General features: G+C 47.4%; 1 protein-coding gene across 13 annotated transcripts in view; it reads left to right on the forward strand.

Annotated features, from left to right (window-relative positions):
* The window catches only part of DOCK3 (dedicator of cytokinesis 3), a 598,286-nt gene that overhangs the window by 563,879 nt on the left and 11,829 nt on the right, over positions 1-22,578 (forward strand). For 11 of the 13 annotated variants that reach the window (XM_043587437.1, XM_043587445.1, XM_043587439.1 and 8 more), the window contains 12 exons: positions 2,102-2,250; positions 7,935-8,021; positions 9,406-9,510; positions 13,615-13,756; positions 14,791-14,957; positions 15,101-15,187; positions 15,666-15,845; positions 16,480-16,563; positions 16,686-16,802; positions 18,751-18,872; positions 20,145-20,283; positions 20,804-20,951. In XM_043587437.1, coding sequence (XP_043443372.1) covers positions 2,102-2,250; positions 7,935-8,021; positions 9,406-9,510; positions 13,615-13,756; positions 14,791-14,957; positions 15,101-15,187; positions 15,666-15,845; positions 16,480-16,563; positions 16,686-16,802; positions 18,751-18,872; positions 20,145-20,283; positions 20,804-20,951 — 1,527 coding nt within the window. The remainder of the gene's footprint in view (positions 1-2,101; positions 2,251-7,934; positions 8,022-9,405; positions 9,511-13,614; positions 13,757-14,790; positions 14,958-15,100; positions 15,188-15,665; positions 15,846-16,479; positions 16,564-16,685; positions 16,803-18,750; positions 18,873-20,144; positions 20,284-20,803; positions 20,952-22,578) is intronic. The other 2 variants (XM_043587443.1, XM_043587444.1) reach the window with 1 other exon arrangement.

Consider the following 22,578-nt stretch of genomic DNA (forward strand, 5'->3'; position numbering starts at 1 on the left):
CCACTTGTGCCTTCATGCCATGTCCTCTGCTGTCTGAGGCTGTTCTGCTCTCTCCTTGCCTCCTGTCCATCCCCTCTGAGGCCTCAAGGGTAACCTCCAAATTCTCATGCACTAGGTTCAGAGCATCCTGAGCTCACTGTCCCTCTCTAAGAGCAGAGCCTTCTTGACCTTGAAAACCTTTACAGCCAGAGCTACATGAGGCCATAACACTGAAATATCTGCCTAACTTCTGAACTTGCTAGCAGAACTGCTTTGCAGTCTAGGCTCTTCCCTGCAAAATGCACAGCAGCCCCACTTTGATTTTCCAATAGAAAGTATTGAGAGTGTTCATCTGGCTTTCTGACGGACCATATAGGTGCCCTTTCTACAATTTATTACTAAGGCCCTTTCTAATAGAACAAATTTAAAAGCATTTCAGCCTGCCTGTCACACTGTTTACTGAGTACCACTCAGTCAAGAGGGTATGTGCATGCATGTGTCTCCTGCCTGATCACCTGGTGCCATAGCTTCCCCAAAATAGCCACCTTCTTCACTGCGGTGACTAGCCACTACATCCTAGCTCTTGAGCCATAGGACTTGAATTTGTGTGACAAACCATGAAATTCAAGCTATTCTTATCCACAAACATTACTAGAATTAGATGGGTTTGTAGAAACACAGAACCCTCCTTCCTTATTTCTAGATGTAAGGGATTGTTTGGCATAGATGCCACCTTTTCTGACCACATAAGTTAACAAGAATTAAATCTGAAGTGACTGGACTGAATCTGCCGTTCTCTCTGTCTACTTCCACCCATGATTGCAGCAAGCCTCTGAGAAGACAATAGACTTTGATAAATTCCATATAATATAGAGGCATTTACTAAATTCCTAGAGGTCTGGGCCATGACTGAGAGGTGGGGTCAGGGATTTGGACAGAGAGAGAGGGTGCTAAGCCTTGTCTCTGGCGGCCTCAGGAATAACATCTGAAAAGGATATGATCAGAAAAGAAAAAAATTTCACCTGGTTTCCTAAATTCCAAAGGGAGCCCTTGAGTGCCTCAGGAGCTTGTTCCCCAGAAATAAAAGACTTCCCATCTGGATCCAGTAAGGAGGCATGTGCATCCCTGGGCAGGAAGGTCCAGTGACCAGAGCACAGGCAGAGAGGCAAGGATGAGGAAGAGCCTGGGGAGTGGCTGCAGGCAGGTGTGTTTGGCTAAAACTGGAAGTGGGTCACGGAATAGTTATAAATGAGATTCTTCACAGTTATTGGTAGCGGACTTGAGTAGGGCCTTGAAGGCCAGACAGAAGCTGGAGCTAATTACCTTGCCACTAGGAGATGCCCACCAAAAATGACCAAATAGAACAGGAAAGAGCAGACTGTATAATGAGGACCCTGATCAGTGGCTGTAATTAAGTGTGACTCATGCCTTAGAATTTAGGGCCACAGTATTTAGTTGTTCTTGTTTTATATAACTTTCTTGAACAGTTCCACATGTAGGGTAAAGTGTCACTGGGCCTCTGCCCTGAGTTCAGCATCAACTTTGAGCTCCTCCAGGAATGGAGCTTCTGGCTACAGGCCCATCACACACTTACCACCATTTACACGTCTCTCTGGTCCTTGTAGAAACAGTAGAGATGAAGGCCATGCTGAGGTCAGAAAATGTTGCTGTAGGCACTGGGGCTGGCTTAGGGAGGGCTGAGAGAAGACTTGATCAGTGCCCTCCTGCAAGAGCCAGTTCTGAGAAGGTTGGAAAGGAAGCTGTAATACATTGACTAAAAAAGAACCCAAGAATTGACTCTGACATGTCTGTGTCTCCCAAAGCAAGGTAACTTGTGCACAAATTCTCAGGTAGCTGGGTCATATTTCATCCGGAGCCCAGTATCGATAATTAGGCTATGAGAGGAAGTTGTCTACCAGGATCTTTGACTCCTTAATGCTATGGGCAAAGGTTATTGGCTGGCTGGGCAGCCCCTCTATGTAACCTTTGGTATCCAGTTTCCCTGACCTGGGCTGCACATGCCCTATCCTAGCAGAGTGCTTGGGCTAGTCCCCTGGCACCAGACTCCCCCTGGACCCCTGAGGAGAAGTCCCTGGATCTCCATATTGCCTGTTCCCCACAGAGGCCGCATTCACTCTGCTCCTCTACTGTGAGCTGCTGCAGTGGGAAGAACGGCCACTTCGGGAATTCCTCCACTACCCATCCCAGACAGAGTGGCAGCGGAAAGAGGGACTGTGCCGCAAGATCATCCACTACTTCAACAAAGGCAAGGTAGGTGTCATTAGGCAAGCTGTTCAGCTCTTTGGGTTCTACAATAATGCATGCCATCTAGGCACGCTGCAGAGGGTGGTGTGGGGGCGATAAGTGGGTGGATGTCCATGTATGTGCATCAGCTTTGGAGGCAGCATGATTTTCTCTGGGGAAAAAATATATAACAGTTTAATTCTGTGGTTTGGAAACCAATTCCAGATTGAGGGTATGAGACAGCCCCACAGAGCACCCTTGCACATCTATAAATGCCGATGCTCCTATAGCAGGGGCTTCTGCCCCTCCCCTTACATTTATTAGATTACATAGAGAATTAATGTTGATTTTCTAATCTGCCATAGAACATATGAGCTATAAAAACGAACGGATTTTAACCTTAGTCAAAGGAGGCCTGTCCTGCCTCTTACTGGTACATGTACTTATCTTGGATTTCCCTTCATCACAGCACAGACTAGACTTCTCTCATTGGGATTCTTCCCCATCAGGCTTGAATCTGTAGGATTGGCAGGCAGTGTCAGCATTGGTTTAGGCCTCCTTGGTGCTTCCCAGCCATCCTGCTCCTCTCTCTCAGCGGGCTCCTTATGGGGCTCTCTGACCACCTACAGTTGGTTGTGGCCCATACACTGAAAAGGCTGGGGTTGTGTGACTTGTTGATGCTGTTTGCTCATTATTCAGCTTTGATCATTGCTTTAAAAACCTGAATTTGGGGTGCCTGGGTGGCTCAGTTGGTTAAGCATCTGACTTCGGTTCAGGTCATGATCTCACAGTTCATGGGTTCATGTCCCACATCAGGCTCTGTACTGACAGCTAGGAGCCTGGAGCCTGGTTTAGATTCTGTGTCTCCCTCTCTCTCTCTGCCCCTCCCCTGCTCGCACTCTGTCTCTCTCTGTCTCTCAAAAATGAATAAGCATTAAATAATTTTTTTAAAGGCTGAATTTAAGGGGCGCCTGGGTGGTTCAGTTGGTTAAGCGTCCAACTTCAGTTTAGGTCATGATCTCACAGTTCGTGAGTTCAAGCCCCACATTGGGCTCTGTGCTGACAGCTCAGAGCCTGGAGCTTGCTTCGGATTCTGTGTCTCCCTCTCTCTGTGCCCCTTCCCCTCTCATGCTCTGTGTGTCTCTCTCTCCTTCTCATAAATAAACATTTAAAAAATTATTTTATTTTATTTTATTTTACTTTTTAATTTTATTTTTTATTTTTTAAAATTTACATCCAAATTAGTTATATAGCAAAACAATGATTTCAGGAGTAGATTCCTTAATGCCCCTTACCCATTTAGGAAATTGGGTTTTTTTAATGTATTTATTCATCATAAAAAAGGAAGATTTAAACATTAATGGCTTTTGCCCATAAATCAGAAAACATTCATTAGTTTCATATAACATAGGGAACATCTTTGTCAAAACCATTCACCCATGCAGGAACCTTTCCAGAATCTCAGGAGCTCTTGTATAACCTAGCCTGGAAAAGGGGCCCATGCTCAGCATTCGGGCAGCTACGTGTGACTGATCCATAGTGCTAGCCCAAAGCCTCCTCTTGTTGCTGGTCCAGGGCTGGACTTAAAGCCCCACACCACTATACTTTCAAGCCTGCCTTTCTGGCACCCAGCCCACCTGGAACTGTCATCTACCCACATCCCCAGCAAGCTCTGCCAGCTCAGGAGTGGCATGATCATGGTGTGAGTGTGCATAAGTGCTTTTAGTGTATTAGTTCTCTTTTCTTTCCGTGGGCACAGAGTACACAGTGGAGAGTTGTCTTGTTCTGACAGAGCCTACCAGTGGGACATGGGAACATTAATTGTTCCCCTCTTCACTAAACACTACAGTAGTGTTTAGAAAATCAGGTTTAAAGCTTAGTATGGATGAAAGAATGAAATGCAAAACCTGCTTGAGTATCATAAATGAACAGATTTGGGGGAAGGACTGGAAGGCTCCGTAGGCCACCTTCTTGAGGATTTCGCACTCATTCTAGTAACCCTGTTTTTTCTGTGAATTTCTGGAGTAGCAAGTTCTGTGCTGAGTGCAGAGCCCTTTCATAAGCTCATCCTCAAAGAGATATTTATCACATTCATTCTCTTGAGTTAATATAGAAGGTCCAACTTCTGTGTTTCTGTGCCTTAGTACCCCCGTAGAACCAGTGGATAGGGTTAACCGGCTCTTTAATTGAAGTTAATTATTATTAACTTCAAGTTAACCAGCTCTTAATTGAAGTTATTATTATTATTATTATTATTATTATTATTATTACTATTGGCTCCAGAAAAGCAAAACCAGGCTGCTGCAGAAAAGTGTTCCTGTAGGGTTCTTGGTGTCCAGAGAAAAGCTGCCTTGACAGCAGGAGGAGGGCAAAAAAGAAGACTCTAGGGATGGGCAGGTAAAGGGGTTATAGCCCTCAGCATTCCCAGCACACCCTGCCTCACATGCCAGGCCCTCTACTTTTCTTCCACACTCTCCCAGCCTCTCTGTTATATGCTTTATACAGATAACCTGACTTCCTTTGGTCCTGTGTTTATTTCCTGAGCACCCAGAAGGATTGAGTCAGAAGTTCAACTCATGGTCATACTCTAACCCTGGGCCATTCTCTTCAGTGATGAGAGCCTGGAGCCTGCTCCAAGCTGGACTGAGTTCCAGTCCACAGAGGGTCAGCACTCCCAGGCCAGACAAGGAGAAAGGAAAGAAGTAAAGTTGAAAAGAAGGAAGGAGAGGCTCAAAAATGAGAGTTGGTCCTCCATCGCAGGGCAGAGGGAGCAGACAGGAAGGAAAGCTAGCAGAGGGCTCTGACACCTGCTTATCTGGCATACAGACCATTAAGACTAGAGTAGCCTTCTCTGTGGGGCTGGGCTTGGGCTCTCCTGACTGAGAGTTGCTATTGCCCACACTCCTCTGAAGAAATGATGAATCTGTTGCTTCTAATATGTTGTGTGTAAACAGAAGTACAAAGACCACCAGTCTGAGTCCTGGGCCTTTGCCTTCCTTTTCACTTTGATTAGAATGAGCCCCAAGTGAGTGTAACGTTTGGATCATCCCTGTCAAAGGGGCCACAAGGATGTGTAAAAGCACCCATCTTGCCAGAGCTGGTAGAAATAATTGGATTTCAGACATTGATAAGAAGTTTTGGAGTTGGATTTGCCTCCTGCCAGAAGGCAGGAAACCAAGAGAAAAAATTTAACCAGGGATGCACTGTACCAGCAACACATTCCTCACCTGTGATCAGACGCAGCTCTCAAAGCCCCCAGACCCACCAGAGTTCCAGCACAATCCCTTAAGGCTGACAGAATGTCTTAAAAATCTTGGTCCTGGCTCACTCTAAAGATAATTGAGGGTGGGTGGGAGGAGGGTTTGGAGCAGGAGGGCAAATTACACAAATCAGGCAGAGATGCCAGCAAGGCAGATGAACATTAATCCCAGTAGGGAAGAAGACCTGCTTTACTGGGAGCTACAGGCTGCTAACTGGCTGAGTGCCATTAGCCCTACGTGGGGCCCTTATCACCTAAATGAGCAGTTCCCCATGGGGCGCTCTTGGCAAGCTGGCCACAGGTCTGTGCACAGCTCAGCTGCTTAGCCGGCCCCCATGGAGCTGCCTACCAGGCAGACCCTATTGAGGATCCTTGGCTAAAACCTGCCCAAGTAGCACTTGGAGCCGGAAGGGGGGCTGACATGTGCCCCTCAAAAGGGGTATAATATGGGAGTATAAAAGGTTTCCTAGCTCACTGGGGCAGAGGCATTGTATTGGCTCAGGGAGCCAGGGTGTATTTAAAAATTCCCTTTGGTTTGTTTCAAGATTTTTAATTGGCCCTGTGGTTTCAATCCATATGACATTAATTCTTTCAAAGGATAGAAATAATCTGCTCTTTTTGAGAAACACAGTCCCAGATGACATAGCATTGTCCTTCTCCTTGATGCTATTTCAAATGGTATTTTTTAAAAATATAGTTCTTACTATTAAAGCATTCATGTTGAAATATGACTAGGTGAAATTATACGATGTCTGAGATTTGCTTCAAAAACTCTGGGGGGCAGTAAGTGGTTGGGGTATGAATGATACAAGACTGGCAATGAGTTGCCAATGACAACTAGTCATTGTTGAGGCTGGGTGATGAGTACCTAGGGGTTCATTCTTCTCTTTTTCTATATGCTTAAAATGTCCTATAATAAAAATTTTTTAATTAGCGTTTAGAAGTTGGCAAGAAGAGCCTGGCTGAAATATCAAGTAAACCAGTGATTCCCAGTCTAACAAAAGAAAGCACTATATTAAAAAGCAGGGGAAATGGGCAGTACTGGCCCTTAGTGAAGGCCCCTTAAGCCCTCCACAGGCACCTGTTATATGGGCCTATAACTGTAACAGGGGCCACACCACAGAGACAGCCTGGGACCTCACTAGGCAAGGATCATCTGAAACCTTCTTTGATATTTGAATATTTCTATAAAGGAAGTTGTCAGGCCTACTACTAAGTCTTTGGGTAGCCACTTTCTGCTTGGTTTTTTTAACTGTTTCTGAGCTTCAGTGATCTTAATTCAAAACTCATTGTTTCTGGAGTTCCTGGGTGACACAGTCGGTTAAGCATCTGACTTTGGCTCGGGTCATGATTTCATGGTTTGTGGGTTCGGGCCCCACATCGGGCTCTGTGCAGACAGCTCAGAGCCTAGAGCCTGCTTCAGATTCTGTGTCTCCCTCTCTGTCCCTCCCTCACTCACACTCTGTCTCTCTCTTTCCCAATAATAAACATTTAAGGAAAAATTTAAGTCATTGTTTCTGCCCAGGTGTCCATTGACAGATGAATGGATAAAGAAGAGGTGGTATATATATATATATATATATATATATATATATACACACACACACACACAATGGAATATTAGCCATAAAAAAAGTGAAATCTTGCCATTTGCGACAACACGGACATAGTTAGAGAGTATTATGCTAAGCAAAATAAGTCAGAGAAAGACAAATATCATATGATCTCACTCATATGTGGAATTTAGAAAACAAAACAAACAGGCAAAGGGAAAAAGACAAACCAAGAAACAAACTCTTAACTATAGAGAACAAACGGGTGGTACCAGAGGGGAGGTGGGTGGGGAGATGGGTGAAATAGGTGATGGGGATTAAGGAGTGCACTTGCTGTGATGAGCACTGGGTGTTATATGGAAGCATGGAATCACTATATTGTACACCAGAATCTAATATTACATTGTATGTTAACTAACTGGAATTTAAATAAAAGCAAAAGTCATTGCTTCCTTCATTAACTTACTAAATAAATCTTTATTATCTGCTCATGCCTGGCACTGGTCTAGGCTCTGAGGATAAAGTAAATAAACAGGGTCCCTGCCCTCATGTAGTTTATCATCTATTGAGATTAATACAACAAAAAAGTAAATACCTTTAAAGATAACTTGGGAGTACTGAAACAGACAATGGCTGGGGAAGTTCCTGTCCTTGATGAGGTGGTCAGGAAATGGCCTTTTGGAGATAGAGACATTTGAGGAGAAACCTCAAAGTGACAACCTTGAGCTAGAAAGCCAGAGCACTGTGTGTTGTGCTCCACAGACTCATCTTGAGCAGATGTTCTTTGTGACAGATGAGTTGCAGGGGGCCTTTGGTTGTGCCCTCTAATGTATTTGATGAGTCTGGGCCATTCTGAGGATGTCTGAGGTGCTGAAGCCTTGTTCCTATTTCCAACACAGAGCTGGGAGTTTGGAATCCCACTGTGCAGGGAGCTGGCATGTCAATACGAGAGCCTCTACGATTATCAGAGCCTCAGCTGGATTCGGGTGAGCTTTGTCTCTTCCCCCAACCCAACCCTGACTGGAGGTACTAGCATTGTCCTGGCATCCGTTTCTGAGTGAGCATTCACTGCAGGTCTAGCCCTTGCTTTAGTGCTGTGGATGTACAGGAGAAGCAGAGGCCAAGGTTCCTACCCTTGAGATATTTGCAGTCTGACTGGGGAACTAAAACACACACCTGACAAATGATTATATGATCCAGACCCCAAGGGCCACTGGTGCTGGCGGAAGGGAGAAGCAGCATATGCAGGATAAGAAGGGGGAGTTCACGGAGGAGATGGCAGCTCACCTTCACAAAGAAGCTTCACCTAAAATGATTTTGCTCAGGGATGCTTCATATGAAAACTTTATAAGATCTTTCCCTGCTTTGGCTTGTGGTCACTTTCAAGCACCTTGTTCTTATTCCCTTCTTTGATGCAAAATATTCAAAAATTAAGTGAAATGTCCCATGGACTTTGAAGGTCTCCACCAGATTTTCCTGGCTGCTGGTGCTGGATTCTGAGCCATAACAGCTACAAACTTCAATAGCAAAGAGAAGCCAGCAGTGTCAGCTTACCCTCCTCCTGCACCCTCTGCAGCATGGCCAGCTGTGCCACGTTCCCTGATCCAGATGGATATTTGGATCTTTATAATAGATGTAGTTCTCTAGAAGTAGCTTCTTGACTGGTCTTTGGAGGCCACTGCTCCTCAGCAAGCTGGCTTGATTTAGTGTGTTACAACTATCTTCCCAGTCAAAATTCAGTGAGTTTTTCTGAATGTGAAGCCAGGTCAGCCAATACTAATACCAAACTTACTGATGTTGGTAAAAATCATAGATATTGGTTCAACTTTCAAAGTTTAAAATCTCCTAAATTGGAACCAGTACCAGTGATGCTGGCAACTGAGACTTTCTCACTGTGATTATTAGCATCTTTAGTCCGATGATAGATGAGCAAGAGCAATGCAGTTAGACTGATGGAAAATGGTGCTGAGAATAGCTGTTAGCCACCAATTAACTAACATGAGCTAGAAGTCATTTGGTGTAATGAGTATCAGTCAAAAACAGAAATCCCTGGGCAAAAAAAAATTTCATGTTAAACCTGTGCCCCCTGAAAGTTCAGGAAGCCTGGATCTGTATCAGGTTGGGCCCACCCACTGGGTAGGACATTATGAGCACTGGGCTGCTGTCCCCACCCTACCATCAGAGGATGATGGAAGAGGAGGGTTTCCTCTTCCATTATGAGGCAACCTGGGGAGATGCTGACCATGGCTAGGGGCTCACTTCTCACACAGTCTTTTCAAAAGACAGTGTCTACTTGGACCTGGGAGAACTTGCTTTGCACACCAGTAGCAGTCAGGCCAACCTAAATGCAGCTGCCTTTCTTGTTCACAGAAAATGGAGGCCAGCTACTATGACAACATCATGGAGCAGCAACGCCTGGAGCCTGAGTTCTTTCGAGTCGGCTTCTATGGCAGGAAGTTTCCTTTCTTCCTTCGGGTGAGTCCATTCAGGTAGTCACAAGAACTTATATTTTACACAGTAATTCATTTATAACCTGTTTTTTATCTTTTCCCCTGTTCTACTGAATACTACTTTTTGAAGGACTAACTAGTCAACAAAAAGCTTTTGGCTTTACTTGATTGGACTGGCTCCCAACTTTAGATTTTGTTTTACTCTGCTGTACTATTTTGTAGCTACCTGGAATATACAAGGGTGACTTTCTTACCAAATCAACCAAATTCCTGCAGGAAATGACCAGGGTCTGAGAATGACCCATAGGTATGTCTAGAAGCCTTCCAATTTATAGTTCCAATGCCTGTAATCCTCCATTGTGACTATTTTTAGCCAAATAGGACACCAGGACAACCTTGACCTAAACAGGATGCTGGCCTGTTGGGCTTTGTCGTTTAAGATGATGGCTCTACACCAGGCTGCACTGTATGCTCTGTAGCCAGGATTGAGAACCTGTTGATTTCAGAGAAGCTTGTGAGCTGTCAAATGGGATCTGGCTATGGAAAGCCTTTTATTGGCAGCCAGTTCTCTATCCCCGGATAGTGAAAGCCATTTCTCCCACCTGGAAGGCTGAGGTGGGATACCAACAGAGAAGGAATGACTGACTATAGACATACTGACACCAGCTGAACAGTTGTGATTCTCTTATTTATTCCACATAAGCCAGAGGCTCCAGGAAAAGTCAGTCTGGGCTTATAGGCTGCAGCCCATAGGGATTCATCATTCTCAGGGGACCTAAAAGAAGCTGTGCTGATGAAGGGGCCTTGGGCTGCAGTTGGGACCTAACACTAGCTCTGACTGTCCCCAGTCCCAATATCTTACTAATGTTCCATGTTTACAAGTCTCAACCAGCAGCTGGGAAAGTTCATAGAATCCCTTTGATATGTTTGGGATCCTGTCTTATTGGAAAAATTCCTTTCGTCAGTGAGCAATGATGAGCTTGGTATCACATCACAGGTCAGTTGGGCTTAGTGGCTCCTTTAAAAAAAAAAAAAGCCAGGGGCGCCTGGGTGGCTTGGTCGGTTAAGTGTCCGACTTCGGCTCAGGTCATGATCTCACCGTCCGTGAGTTCGAGCCCCGCGTTGGGCTCTGTGCTGACCGCTCAGAGCCTGCAACCTGTCTCAGATTCTGTGTCTCCCTCTCTCTCTGCCCCTCCCCTGTTCATGCTCTGTCTCTCTCTGTCTCAAAAATAAATAAACGTTAAAAAAAATTTTTTAATAGGGGCGCCTGGGTGGCGCAGTCGGTTGAGCGTCCGACTTCAGCCAGGTCACGATCTCGCGGTCCGTGAGTTCGAGCCCCGCGTCGGGCTCTGGGCTGATGGCTCAGAGCCTGGAGCTTGTTTCCGATTCTGTGTCTCCCTCTCTCTCTGCCCCTCCCCGTTCATGCTCTGTCTCTCTCTGTCCCAAAAATAAATAAATGTTGAAAAAAAAATTTTTTTTTTTAAATTTTTAAGAAAAAATAAAAAAATTTTTTAAAAAAGCCAGTCTGCTAGCAAGAGTCCAGGCTAACCACATTTTAGGTGGTAAGGCAGATCAACTTTCACATTTCCTAGGCAGTAATCATTCTAGGTGAAAAAGAAAATTGACTTCTGCAGGAACTAGTAACACTGACAGGGCTAGCAAGTACACGCCTAATTGTGACCTGCAGGAAGGCTTCAATTCCAGTCCACAGGAATGTTTCTAGCAGCAGAATGTGAATGAGGAGAGGGTCTCCTCAGGAGGACCAGACTTGACTTGTTCACTCTCTAGGGACCTTCCACTTCAGGCATCTCAGAAGTGGCATATTTGCTGCCCCCACCAGCAGAGATTATACAAAAGCAATGGAAGTAGAGGTCAGCAGAAGAGAAAGAATGAATTACACAAGAATAAGAAACCAAAAGCATCTCTATAAAGTCCTTAGACAAACTAATGATTCTGGCCTTGTAACTTCTTTCTCATTTTGTCTTTGCAAAGTACGCTTTATTACTATTTTATTCTCCTTGTTTAGTCCCACAATTTGTATATCATAAACCAGATTGTACTCTAAAACATCACTATTTTGGATACTACAAAATCAGGCCATTGGTATCCTCATTTCTTTCCCCTTCAAACAGGAGTTCTCCATCGTGGTTTGCCCTGGCTTACACCATTCATGCTTATGTCACAGGGTATATCAGTGTCTCAGGGTACGCAGAGCTTTCTGACAAGTAAGACCTGGCATAGAACCTGCATCTGAGCCATCCAAATAATGCTTGCAGGCGACAGTCTGAATGTTCAAATGTGGTTTCAGCAGTGCCAGTACGGGAGGAAGAATAACAATCGGTGTTAGGAAATGTCACCCATCAGTCCATCTCTGTCTCGACACAAGGGGCATTCCCTAGGAGCTGTGTTTCCTGCATGCAGATCCGCCTGGCCTAGCCACATGCTGCCTTCCCTTCCCTCCACTGCTCAGTTCATCTCTGGCAAATGTAGTAAGTCCCAGTAGAGGTAGCTGTTTGCCTGGTAAATGGCAAGGACAAAGTACAAAGCAGCAGCAGCCGGATCTGTCTCATGTGAGGATGCTGGGCATCCTCAACTTGAAACTGACAACCAGCATCAAGGTCAACGCTATGTGCCTTCTTCCTGCTGGGCCTTCCCCAGAAGGCTAGGCTACTCCCTCACCTTCCTTGAACACATAGGCCATCTATTACTTTAGCTCTGTCAGCTTGGTTTCCCTGGACCATCTGCCTCTCTTGCTTTGCAAATGTGATTATCTACTAATCTGCACAGGGACAGGAAAACATCCAGCCTTCCCTTCTTGGGGGAATTTCTGTTTCTCTTTATTTGACCCAGGAACAGATACTGGTGAGGGTTGTACATTTCTGAGTTGATATGAAAAGACCAATTCTTTACAATTATCTTCTTTGTCAGTTCTGCTTATCAAGCAAGGGACTTAGAAATGTCTCTTGTCCTTTAACTATTGGTCTGTTCACTGGAGAGGCCAGCCTGCTCCTCCTGACCGTGACTTCCCTTCTGGTATTGTTTTTCCATTCTGATTCATCCAGACATGTGGCCCAGCCTTAGCTGAGTTCTCCCATAGTAAGAGGAGAGGTGAAAAGGGGGCAGAAATTCTGTTCCAAAAGGTGTGAAGTCCTCCAGGACCTGGCCTATAATCATCCCTGTACCAGTAACCATATGGCTGGCCCTGTGGAACTTCTCTCTCTTCCTCTGAAGACATGCCAGGAGGGGCTGCCAGTGCCTGATGCAACTTTGTCAAAGTGGATCTAGTGAGGTAGTTGGGCAGGCAGACATATATCACCAGAGGGCTGGAGAAGTGTTCCATTCACTCGTGACCAGCTGTGAGGTAAGCATAGCAGGGTTGAGGGGGCCCTGTTATTACTGCAGCCCACTAGAAGAAAAACTGAGACCTAACCCAAACCAAATATGGTATTAACAGGGTTTTAAGAAATGTGTAGTTAGGATGATGTCTATTTGTTCTGCTGACATAATTGCAAAGGAATTTACTGCCCATGTAGTAAATAATTACTGAATACCTACTAGACGCTGAATAATGTTTGGACTGTTTGTTCCCACTAACCAAAGTGGCCCTTCAAAAGCATGCACTTGGTCACCCCCCTGTTAAGATTTATGTGGTGGCACCCCTGGAAATCATTCCTTGCAGGCATCTTCCTCACCCTCCCACCTCTCCACACACAACCTTTTCCTGTACAGGCTGTTGCTGCCCTGGTTGTCACTGTGCCCACATAGAGTACCCTTCCCCGCTCCTCCCTCAGAGCTGCCCAGGTGGGCCTTTCAGGACTCTTCTCAGGCATGGCCTTTTCTAAAATCCCACCCTTCACCTCTCACCCCTTCCTGGGTAAGGCACCCTCCCTCCTTTGCTTCCTGCAACTTGTGCCCTGCCTCCCGGCTGCCACATCACAGTGCAAGTCTCCCTTTTTCTGTCCCTCTCCCTTCTGGATCATCATTTCCCTTTGGGCAGAGTCTGAGTGCTATGCCCCATGCCTGTCACAGGGGCTCCTAGGACATGCTTGTGACACAAGTAGCTATTGACACCCATGTGGAGGTGGGGGCTGTGGGCAAGGCATAGAGCATGCTCTCTTGTTTGTGGCAGAACAAAGAATACGTGTGCCGGGGCCATGACTACGAGAGGCTGGAGGCCTTCCAGCAGAGGATGCTCAGCGAGTTCCCACAGGCGGTCGCCATGCAGCACCCCAACCACCCTGACGATGCCATCCTGCAGTGTGATGCCCAGTGTATCTTTCTATGCTTGGCGAGGGAAGGCGGGCTGGGGTCCTGGGAGGTGAGGCCCACCCAGTCAGCTGCCCCTATGCTATGTTGTTGGTCTTACAGGCTAAGTTACCCATAAGTCCTGAACAGAATATGTCCTCATCACTGAACCCACACTTAGCAGGACCCTCATGCAGCCTCGTACAGAAGAAGCATGGCATGCCCTTAGCTGTGGGTGCCTGAAGCAGGGCTTCTGCGGGACCTTCATCCCTCAGGCTGGGCTGCTACCATCACCTAAGTCCCTACCTGGCCCTGTGAAGGACCTGCCTAGGCATCCAGAAGCAGGCACTGTACAGGGTAATTGGGGATCCCACCAGAACTCTTGCCACAGGGATAACTACCATCTCTAGCCCCTGCTCCACTCCTGTGTGCATCTGTTATTATCCCTAGTCTTTATCAGGAGGACTGAGGTACAGCCCTGAGAGTGGGTATGGAGGGTATGGGGAAGGAGATGGAGAGTGCCTGTGTTTTTAGTGGTACTTGGAAGTGTGGATACAAATACTGGCCTCCCCCTCATCCCCCTCACACAGCTTCCTTGGAGACCTCATGACAGTCACCATGACTGTAAGCTTGTTCCAGGGAGGGAGAACAGGTGGACTCCCATGTTATCTCTCTACAAAGACCCCAAATAGTATTCTTATTAAAAGATTGTTCTGCAGTAAATACAGTTTACCTACATTGGGCAGGTTTAGGCCTTTGCAACTTTCTTGCTCCTGCAGTGTGGCCACCTGCGTTCTTCTGACCCCTTTCCCTTCTTTCTTGGCTGTTGACATCTCACCTTGGCTGAGTGCTCAGAAGGCTCAATGCTAGAGCGGGAAGAGGGTGCAGATAGGGAAATCTGGTCTAACTGTGCCTGAGTCTGCACAAGGGTCCTGCTCCTTGCTGCTGCCAGGAGGGAACAGGGGCTATGGGGCTCTTTTCTCCTTTGGGTGATGACAGGGGTCAGTATTCAGATCCATCCCTTGGGCAAGTCTGGGTTTCCCCTTCACTTCCTGCCCAGACTTGCAGATCTATGCGGTGACGCCCATTCCAGATTATGTGGATGTCCTGCAAATGGATAGGGTCCCAGATCGCGTCAAGAGCTTCTACCGTGTCAACAATGTGAGGAAGTTCCGGTACGACAGGCCTTTTCACAAAGGCCCCAAGGACAAGGAGAATGAATTCAAGGTGAACAACAGTGGGAAAGTAGGGGCAGTGGGGCCAGGGGCAAGCCCCACTTTCTCAGGATCTTGTCCCTGTCTCATCCCTCAAGCAGGCAGGTGTGGAAGAAATTGCTTAATGGCCTGTCCCTGTCTGTGCCATCCTTACAGAGCCTGTGGATCGAGCGTACGACACTGACCCTCACCCACAGCTTGCCTGGCATCTCTCGGTGGTTCGAAGTGGAGAGGAGGGAACTGGTAAGACACGTTTTGGATGGAGCTGATCTTCACAGCTGCTCCCTCAGCCCTGGCTCTGGGGACCTTTCTCTAAGGACCAAAGACAGAAAGAGAGCTTCGGCCACCTGCCTGGCCTAGACTGCCACAAGCCAATCCTGTGTCAGAAGCTTTGTACATCTTCTCCCTTTTAATCCTGACAACACCAGGGGAGCAGATATTTTTAATCTCCCAATTTACAAATGTGGAAACTATTCTCTGAGGTTCAGGAAGTCAGAGCTCTCTGACTTCAAAACTGATGTTCTTCACTCTTTACTATACTTCTAAGTGCCTAAAAATCAGAAGAGAACATTTGAAAGGGGTCAGGGAGTCTTAAGTCCACAGGAACAAGGGTGAGAATCAGCATCACTGGCCTTAGATCCCTGTTCTCAGGATCATTATGAAGAAGGGGTTGTTATCATGCCTGGGACAACATTGTGTGCCCTGTGCCCTGTGCCCTCAGGTGGAGGTGAGCCCTCTGGAGAATGCCATCCAAGTGGTTGAGAACAAGAACCAGGAACTACGGGCCCTGATTAGCCAGTATCAACATAGACAGGCACATGGCAACATCAATCTGCTCAGCATGTGCCTGAATGGCGTCATCGATGCCGCTGTCAATGGAGGTGTCGCAAGATACCAAGAGGTGAGCTGGGCCCTGGACCAAACCCACAACAGGCAGCCTTGCTGAGAAGGTGGTTCTCAGGCTCCTCTCCTTGAGACCCCAGCCTTCTAGGGCAGCCTTCCCAGCTAGCCCTCCCTTAGCTGTGCCTCAGCCGACTGGAGGATGGTCCCGGGCATGAGGCTCACTACCACTCCTCATTTCTGTGGCATGACTCTCCTATGGGACCGTCTCTTCTTTTTTATTCTCTGAACTCTGACAGATGAGTAATCCATCTGATTAGGGAAGGATGTTAAATGGCCTCCAAGAGGAGCCCTGGAGCCCAGCCCTTCACAAGAAGCAAGTTGTGGGTGTCTAAGAGACTGAGCCCTACACCCTGGCCACCAGCCCTACCTGCCCTACCCAGACCATCAAAGCTCTGTGAGGGACTGGGACCAGTACCCAGGCTTAGATTATTTGACCACCTTCAGTCCTTCTTGGATGCAAAAAAACATACCTCTGATTGCAGGAGGTCCAAGCAGGCCAGGCTGGAGATGGTGTGTATACCTGTGAGGAGTCAGGACCTTCCTTTCAAATGGTACCTTAGACTTACACTTCCTGGGTCCCCTCTAAGGGGTAGTCCTGGGAAGTCTTCCTGATTGAGCCTTTCCTTTCTCAGGCCTTCTTTGACAAAGATTATATTGCCAAGCACCCAGGAGATACAGAGAAGATCACCCAGCTCAAGGAGCTCATGCAGGAGCAGGTATGACTTACAGGGCTTAGAGGCCAGTGGCCACGAGGGAAAAGCTATGCACCACAGGATGGCTGCAGTTGTCAAGGTCCACTCCCTGACTTGCAGAGTGGCCTTATCTGTCACCCTAATAGGTCCATGTCCTTGGAGTTGGGCTCGCAGTTCATGAGAAGTTTGTGCACCCAGAGATGCGCCCTCTGCATAAGAAGCTAATTGATCAGTTCCAGATGATGCGGGCCAGCCTCTACCATGTAAGCTGATCCCTGTCATGCCCCTGCTGCCGTAGAACCAGATGCCATTCCCTGCAGACTGTGCAACAAGCCAAAGGAAAGGGTGGGGGGAATGTGAAGGAAAAGCTGTCCCCACCACAGAGGGGCAAGAGGCAGAGGTGAGTGTTCTATCCAGGGGAAGGATGCCCAGGATCCCCTCACGCACTCCCCTCCCTGAGGAGGAGTCAGATTCAAGGGCAAAGAATGTTTTTCAAGGTACTGTGCTGGTGAAGAGAGGTTTTCACATGAGGAAGAAAAGAGCTAAATTATGTGATCCACATGTAGATATCTCTTTGGAGATATTTTTCATCCCAAGAACCTACAGAGGTAAGACATAGCTTGAGCCAGCCCTCTCTCCCCATCTCCCTCTTTTCCCTCTTTCCCTTGCCATCTTCATGCCCTCTTGCTCCAGAAGTTCTCCCGACTCTGACCTGGCTCTTGGGCTTCAACAGCAGGGTTGGCCCAAAGACGGATTCACACAAGCAAAAGCAGAGCCTGTATTCCAGGACTAGTTTCCCCTCAGCAGTCTCGCAGGGAATGCTGGCTGGCAGATAACAGGGCCCAGGTGGTCTTGAAACCCCTGTTTATGTGCCCTCACCCCATTTTCAACAATAAAGCTGACTCCAGGTGTTTCGAGAGAAACCTATCTGCTAAATAGTCTGGGTGCCAAATCTCAAGAGGTGTGAACCTTATTATCTGTGACAAGGAAAATAGAGCTGTTTGGTGTTAGGCAAGGCCATCTCGGACAAGAGGCTCCTCTTCAGGGATAATCACTGGCCCTAGAGAGACTGGACCACTCAGACTCAGTGGCCTAACCTGTTGGGGTTGACTTGCCTTGTTCTTGATGCTGGTGGCCCCCAGTGCATGTCTCAACCATTCCTGCCCAGTTGTAGATAGCATGGACTCCAAAAAGAGAAAAAGAAGCTTGTCTGTAGTTTGAGAAGTGGGCACATTTTTCAGAGGAAAGCCTATAGGGCCTGAAATTTCTCCTTTCTGTAATGATCTTCCCATGGTATTTCAGGGTGAAACATGCAGAGAAAGTGAAAGTCTTTTGTGTTTCTACCTTAAAATTAAAATATCCATTTAGTGAAGAACTTGGGTAGTGTCACTAAATCTAATGGGTATTCTATTATCTCTCATTCTTGGTTAGTCTCTGCTATGTGCGAACTTTCTCATCACCACAAGTGACCCAAGCAGGCTAGAGCCTGACCACTAGAACAGGAGATGTTCTCTGCCATGCAAAGCTGTTGGGTCACTTTAGCAAAGATCACAAAATACTCACCCGCATACATCAAGGTCTCCAGGACACACATGGAGGTGTCCTCTCCAGTTTACCCTTCTTTTTCATTTCAGCGTGTTTTGGGAGAAGGGCATGGAAAACCTGCTGCTTCTTTAGGCCAAGCTCAGAAATATCCCCAGTAGGACTTAGGGCCCACATCAGGATTCTACATCGTTTGTCCCCATAAACTGTGTCACAGGCAACTTAACCCAGGACACTGAGAGTTGGGCCATTTAGCAGTCCAGTAAACCCAACCCCAGTCCTTATGTAAACTGACTGGCAGCTGTTAATCAACTCCTCTTCTCCTGCTTCTCAGCTCTTAGTCCACTTATTCTATACCAAGAATGCCTCTTAACACACTCCTGTGAACTCAGAGTAACTTCAGCCTTTTCCAGATGTGTTCTCTTAGTAGGGTCAACCCAAGGCCTCTCAGCCTCTGGTCTAGACTCCAGTGCAGTCAGGAGAGTGTTTTAGTCATGAAGGGGCCATTGCCCAAAAGAAGTCAGCAATTCAGGTTCTGCCAAAAGTATCTGATTCTTTTTCTTTTTACATTCTTCTTTTACATTTTTACCACTAGCCAGCCCTTCCCTCTCACCCCTTAATTACTTATTCATTGTTTACTCTGATGAAGGGACATTCATTTCTCAACAGGAGTTTCCGGGTTTGGACAAGCTAAGTCCTGCATGTTCAGGCACCAGCACCCCACGGGGAAATGTCCTAGCATCCCATAGTCCCATGAGCCCTGAGAGCATCAAGATGACCCACCGGCACAGGTACGGCCTTAGAGCTGGGGAGGGTCCCCTCCATGGAGGTAAGTCTGGATGTCAAAGGTCAGAGCAAGAAAGCCTGAAATAGTAGGTGTGTGTATTCACTCACATACCCTCTGACCCATGCATACATCAAACACACAGCTCCTGCCATAAGACCCATGGTCACATCCAGTCATCCTGGGAGAGAGAGAAGTGTACATGGTCCTGTGAGAACATAGAGGAGGGGGCATTTGGGGTAGGTCTTGAAGGATAAGTAGAAGTTTGTGAGGCAGAAATGGGATGGGGTTAGGAGGGTGATAGAACAAGATCCAGGCAAAGAGACTAACGTATGCAGGCATCTCAAGATGTGAACAAGCCAGCCTGGTCAGCCCTACCAGCAGAGTCTTGTGGCTGGAGTGCAGGATTCCAGGGCATGGAAGAGGGCCAGTTCCAGCTCTAAATGGGCCATGTTCATTCAGGCCTTTGGACTTGATCCCAAGGGGAATGAGGATCACCAGTCAGTTTAAGGGAAAGAACGACATGGTGATGTGGAAGCACATCAAGGTGTCCCTACTCTGAACTCAGGAGTCCTGGTCTGTCTGGGCTCAACTGAAGATACTCCAAGCCTCCAGGGCAGGAAGGCCAGATCAGAGGAGGAGCCAGGGAGAGGAGCCCCTTACTTGGGTTTGTTTTCCAATGTAAGTAGTAAGTTAGCACAGAGTGGGCCTCTATAAATAAGAAGGAATGAATGAAAAGGACTGCCTACTATTGATAGAGGAGGGTATTGATGAGCCTGTGACCACAGATATGGAAGGAAGTCAACAGATGGTTTCTAGCCAGCTATTTTGACAGCTTCCTCATACCAGGAAGATACCCCTGGCCTAGGAGCCTAGGAGCAAATCCCAGCAGGGGGTGGCTACTGGCTCAGAGTAACATCACATAGGAAGGGGACCTGGAATCCTTGACCTGATTGAGCATATCACTTTCATCCCTCCTAACTGAAAAACTATTTATATAATCAGATGGAGTGGCCATAAACCATTTAACTCCAAATAGAGACTTTGCCAGCCTACCATTGGCTCTGCCAGAACAGGGGCCCCTGAGCAGCAGGCAGGGATTCAGGACTGCCCCAGGCCTCAAATGGGTATAAGCATTAACTCTGAAACCCTCTAAAATAGTGTCATCTGAGGCTAGGGGTGACTGTTTCACACACACCCTTACACTGTCCCCCTACCACCTAGCAAGGTTTCTCAGCTCCCCGCCTGACTCCTCCCTATCTCCCACTCTTGTTCGCAGCCCCATGAACTTGATGGGCACAGGTCGCCATTCGTCATCCTCTCTCTCCTCACATGCATCTAGCGAAGCAGGAAACGTGGTGGTTCTGGGTGACAGCTCCATGGGCGAGGCTCCCGAGGATCTATACCATCATATGCAGGTACCAGAGCTGTCCAAGGAGTGTGGGCGAGAGCACCGTACCTGGAGGACTCGCCTCTCTGCTGGCTGATTTGGTCTGAGGGCTCATACCCCTGCCTAGTTCTCTAGTTTCTGAAATCAGAATACCCAGAGCCAGTAAAACTGCCTTCCCTCCACTCCATCTCATGTCAATAAAGTTCCCAGGCATTACTTTCCAAGAAGGAAATCTAGCTTCAGTCATGATTGCTCTTAGAGCCCATGGGAAAGATCCTCTGCCAAATTGCCTTCCTTCCTGGCATTTCTGATGGCTAAGTCCTGCATCCTATATGGGCACCACCATTACAATCGACCCAACAGCCCTGCTCCATGGGTGGTGAGGGTGACCTATAGTGCCAGCCACCATCCTGGCCCCCATCAGGACCCAGGGTACCTCATCAGACACTGGGTCTGGGCACCTCATGGCATGAAGAAGCCAACTCTGGGCCAGTCCTACAATCCTGGCCATTCAGACCTCTATCCTGCTGATTTTTCTCCCTTTGCAGCTCGCGTATCCCAACCCCAGGTACCAGGGCTCAATCACCAACGTCTCTGTTCTGTCCTCGTCCCAGGCAAGCCCTTCTTCCTCCAGCCTGAGTTCCACTCACTCAGCACCATCCCAGATGATTACCTCTGCCCCTTCCAGTGCCCGAGGTAAGGAGGGCAGGGCGCTGCTTGCAGAAGGGAGGAGAGGGCCTCATGAGCCCCACTTGTCCTCCTCTCATCTGTGGCTCTGTCTTTGAAAGCGGCCCTGTGACTTAGAGAATGTTCCCCTTTTAGCACTAAGGACTCAAGGGTTCCCAGCTCAGCAGTCTCTCTGTCTGGCTTCAGACCCTGCCCTGAGTAGCGGTTATAGCTATGCTACCACAGAGGTGGCTGGCTGTCGCATCTCCACCTCAGTAAGAGGACATGTGGCCCAGGAGAAAGCTCAGTTCTTTTCCATTGAAACATTTGCAAGAATAAAAATCAAAGTTAAGGCAACAATGAGTCTTATCTTGAGGAACTGAGGATGAATGCACAGTATGAAAATTAAATTTGAAGGCTAAACTTAACCCTGGAAAATATTATTCTAAAAAAGAACAGCAACCAAAAAGACCTTGTCAGCTAAGAAAGGCGTAATCAGGAGAGATGGCTCTGTGAAAAGCTATTTACTTTGCCAGTTATTGCCTGATTTCTTATTCATTGGTTCAATATTGTTTTCTGAGCCAGCATCTTTTTCACAATCTGATCCTAGTTCTCAGTGAAATTTGATTCTCCACCCTTTTAGACAGAAGCATTTAAAGTGGGATGGCAATCAGCTATAGTGACTAGGATCTAGTGCTTCTCAGGGTGGCTGTGCAGGATGGCAACAGAAAGGAGTGGTCTGAGCTCACCAGGCGGTCACTGGCTATTGCTTCCAGGCTTGCAGTCTCTCATGAGCTTGCAGTCAGTTGTCACCTGAGGCTGTAATCATCTAAAGGTTCAGCTAGGCTGCATATCCAAGATGGCAGCTGGCAGCTCAGCTGGGACTGTCCACCAGAGTCGCTTTGGAGGGTCTTTACTTGTACCTCGGGCTTCTCACAGCATGCAGCTGATTTTTCTCAGAACAGGCATTCTAAGGTACCCAGGCAGAAGTTGCAAGGCTTCTTATTACCCAGCCTTGGAAACCCATAATCGTCCTTTTGCCACATTCTGTCAACTAGTCAAGTCACTAAGGCCAACCTAGAGACCAAGGTGGGGAATGAGACTGCACCTCATGATGTGAAGAGTGGCATGTGTGTTTTTGAAGGGAAGGCATTGGTGGTTGCTGTCTCTGGAGACAAGCTATCACAGGGGCCAAACTCCAGGATAGCATATAGAGAAAGGCTGACAGAAGCCCCTTCCCTTTCTGGAGTAGACATTAAGTACAAAAGTAAACATTCCCAAAGCTGGGAATGGTGATGAGTGCAGAGGCAGCTAAGAAGGAGCAGGAATTCACTTCTAGGCTACACCATCCATGCAATCCATGTGCAGGCCTATCTGGAGAAAACCATAGGCCAGTATGTAGCGTACCAGCAGTAGGCCCTGTGAGAGAAGATGGAGAGAGATCTGGAATCGCAGAGGAAGACTGCTTTTTCAGATAGATGTGGTAGATGCAGTAGGAGATGCACTGGGGGCATGGAGGGAAGGGAGAAGTCTGCTCTTTTTTCTGGTTGTTACGGGTAAAGGGAAGGCTTTTATGAGAAGGTGTTCTGGAGAGTCCTTTGCATTGGAGTCCCCTCACCCACACCCAAGAGTGGTCATGACACCAGTGGCCTTCCTC

Source organism: Prionailurus bengalensis, chromosome A2 (genome assembly GCF_016509475.1).
Source record: "Prionailurus bengalensis isolate Pbe53 chromosome A2, Fcat_Pben_1.1_paternal_pri, whole genome shotgun sequence".
NCBI lineage: Eukaryota > Metazoa > Chordata > Mammalia > Carnivora > Felidae > Prionailurus > Prionailurus bengalensis.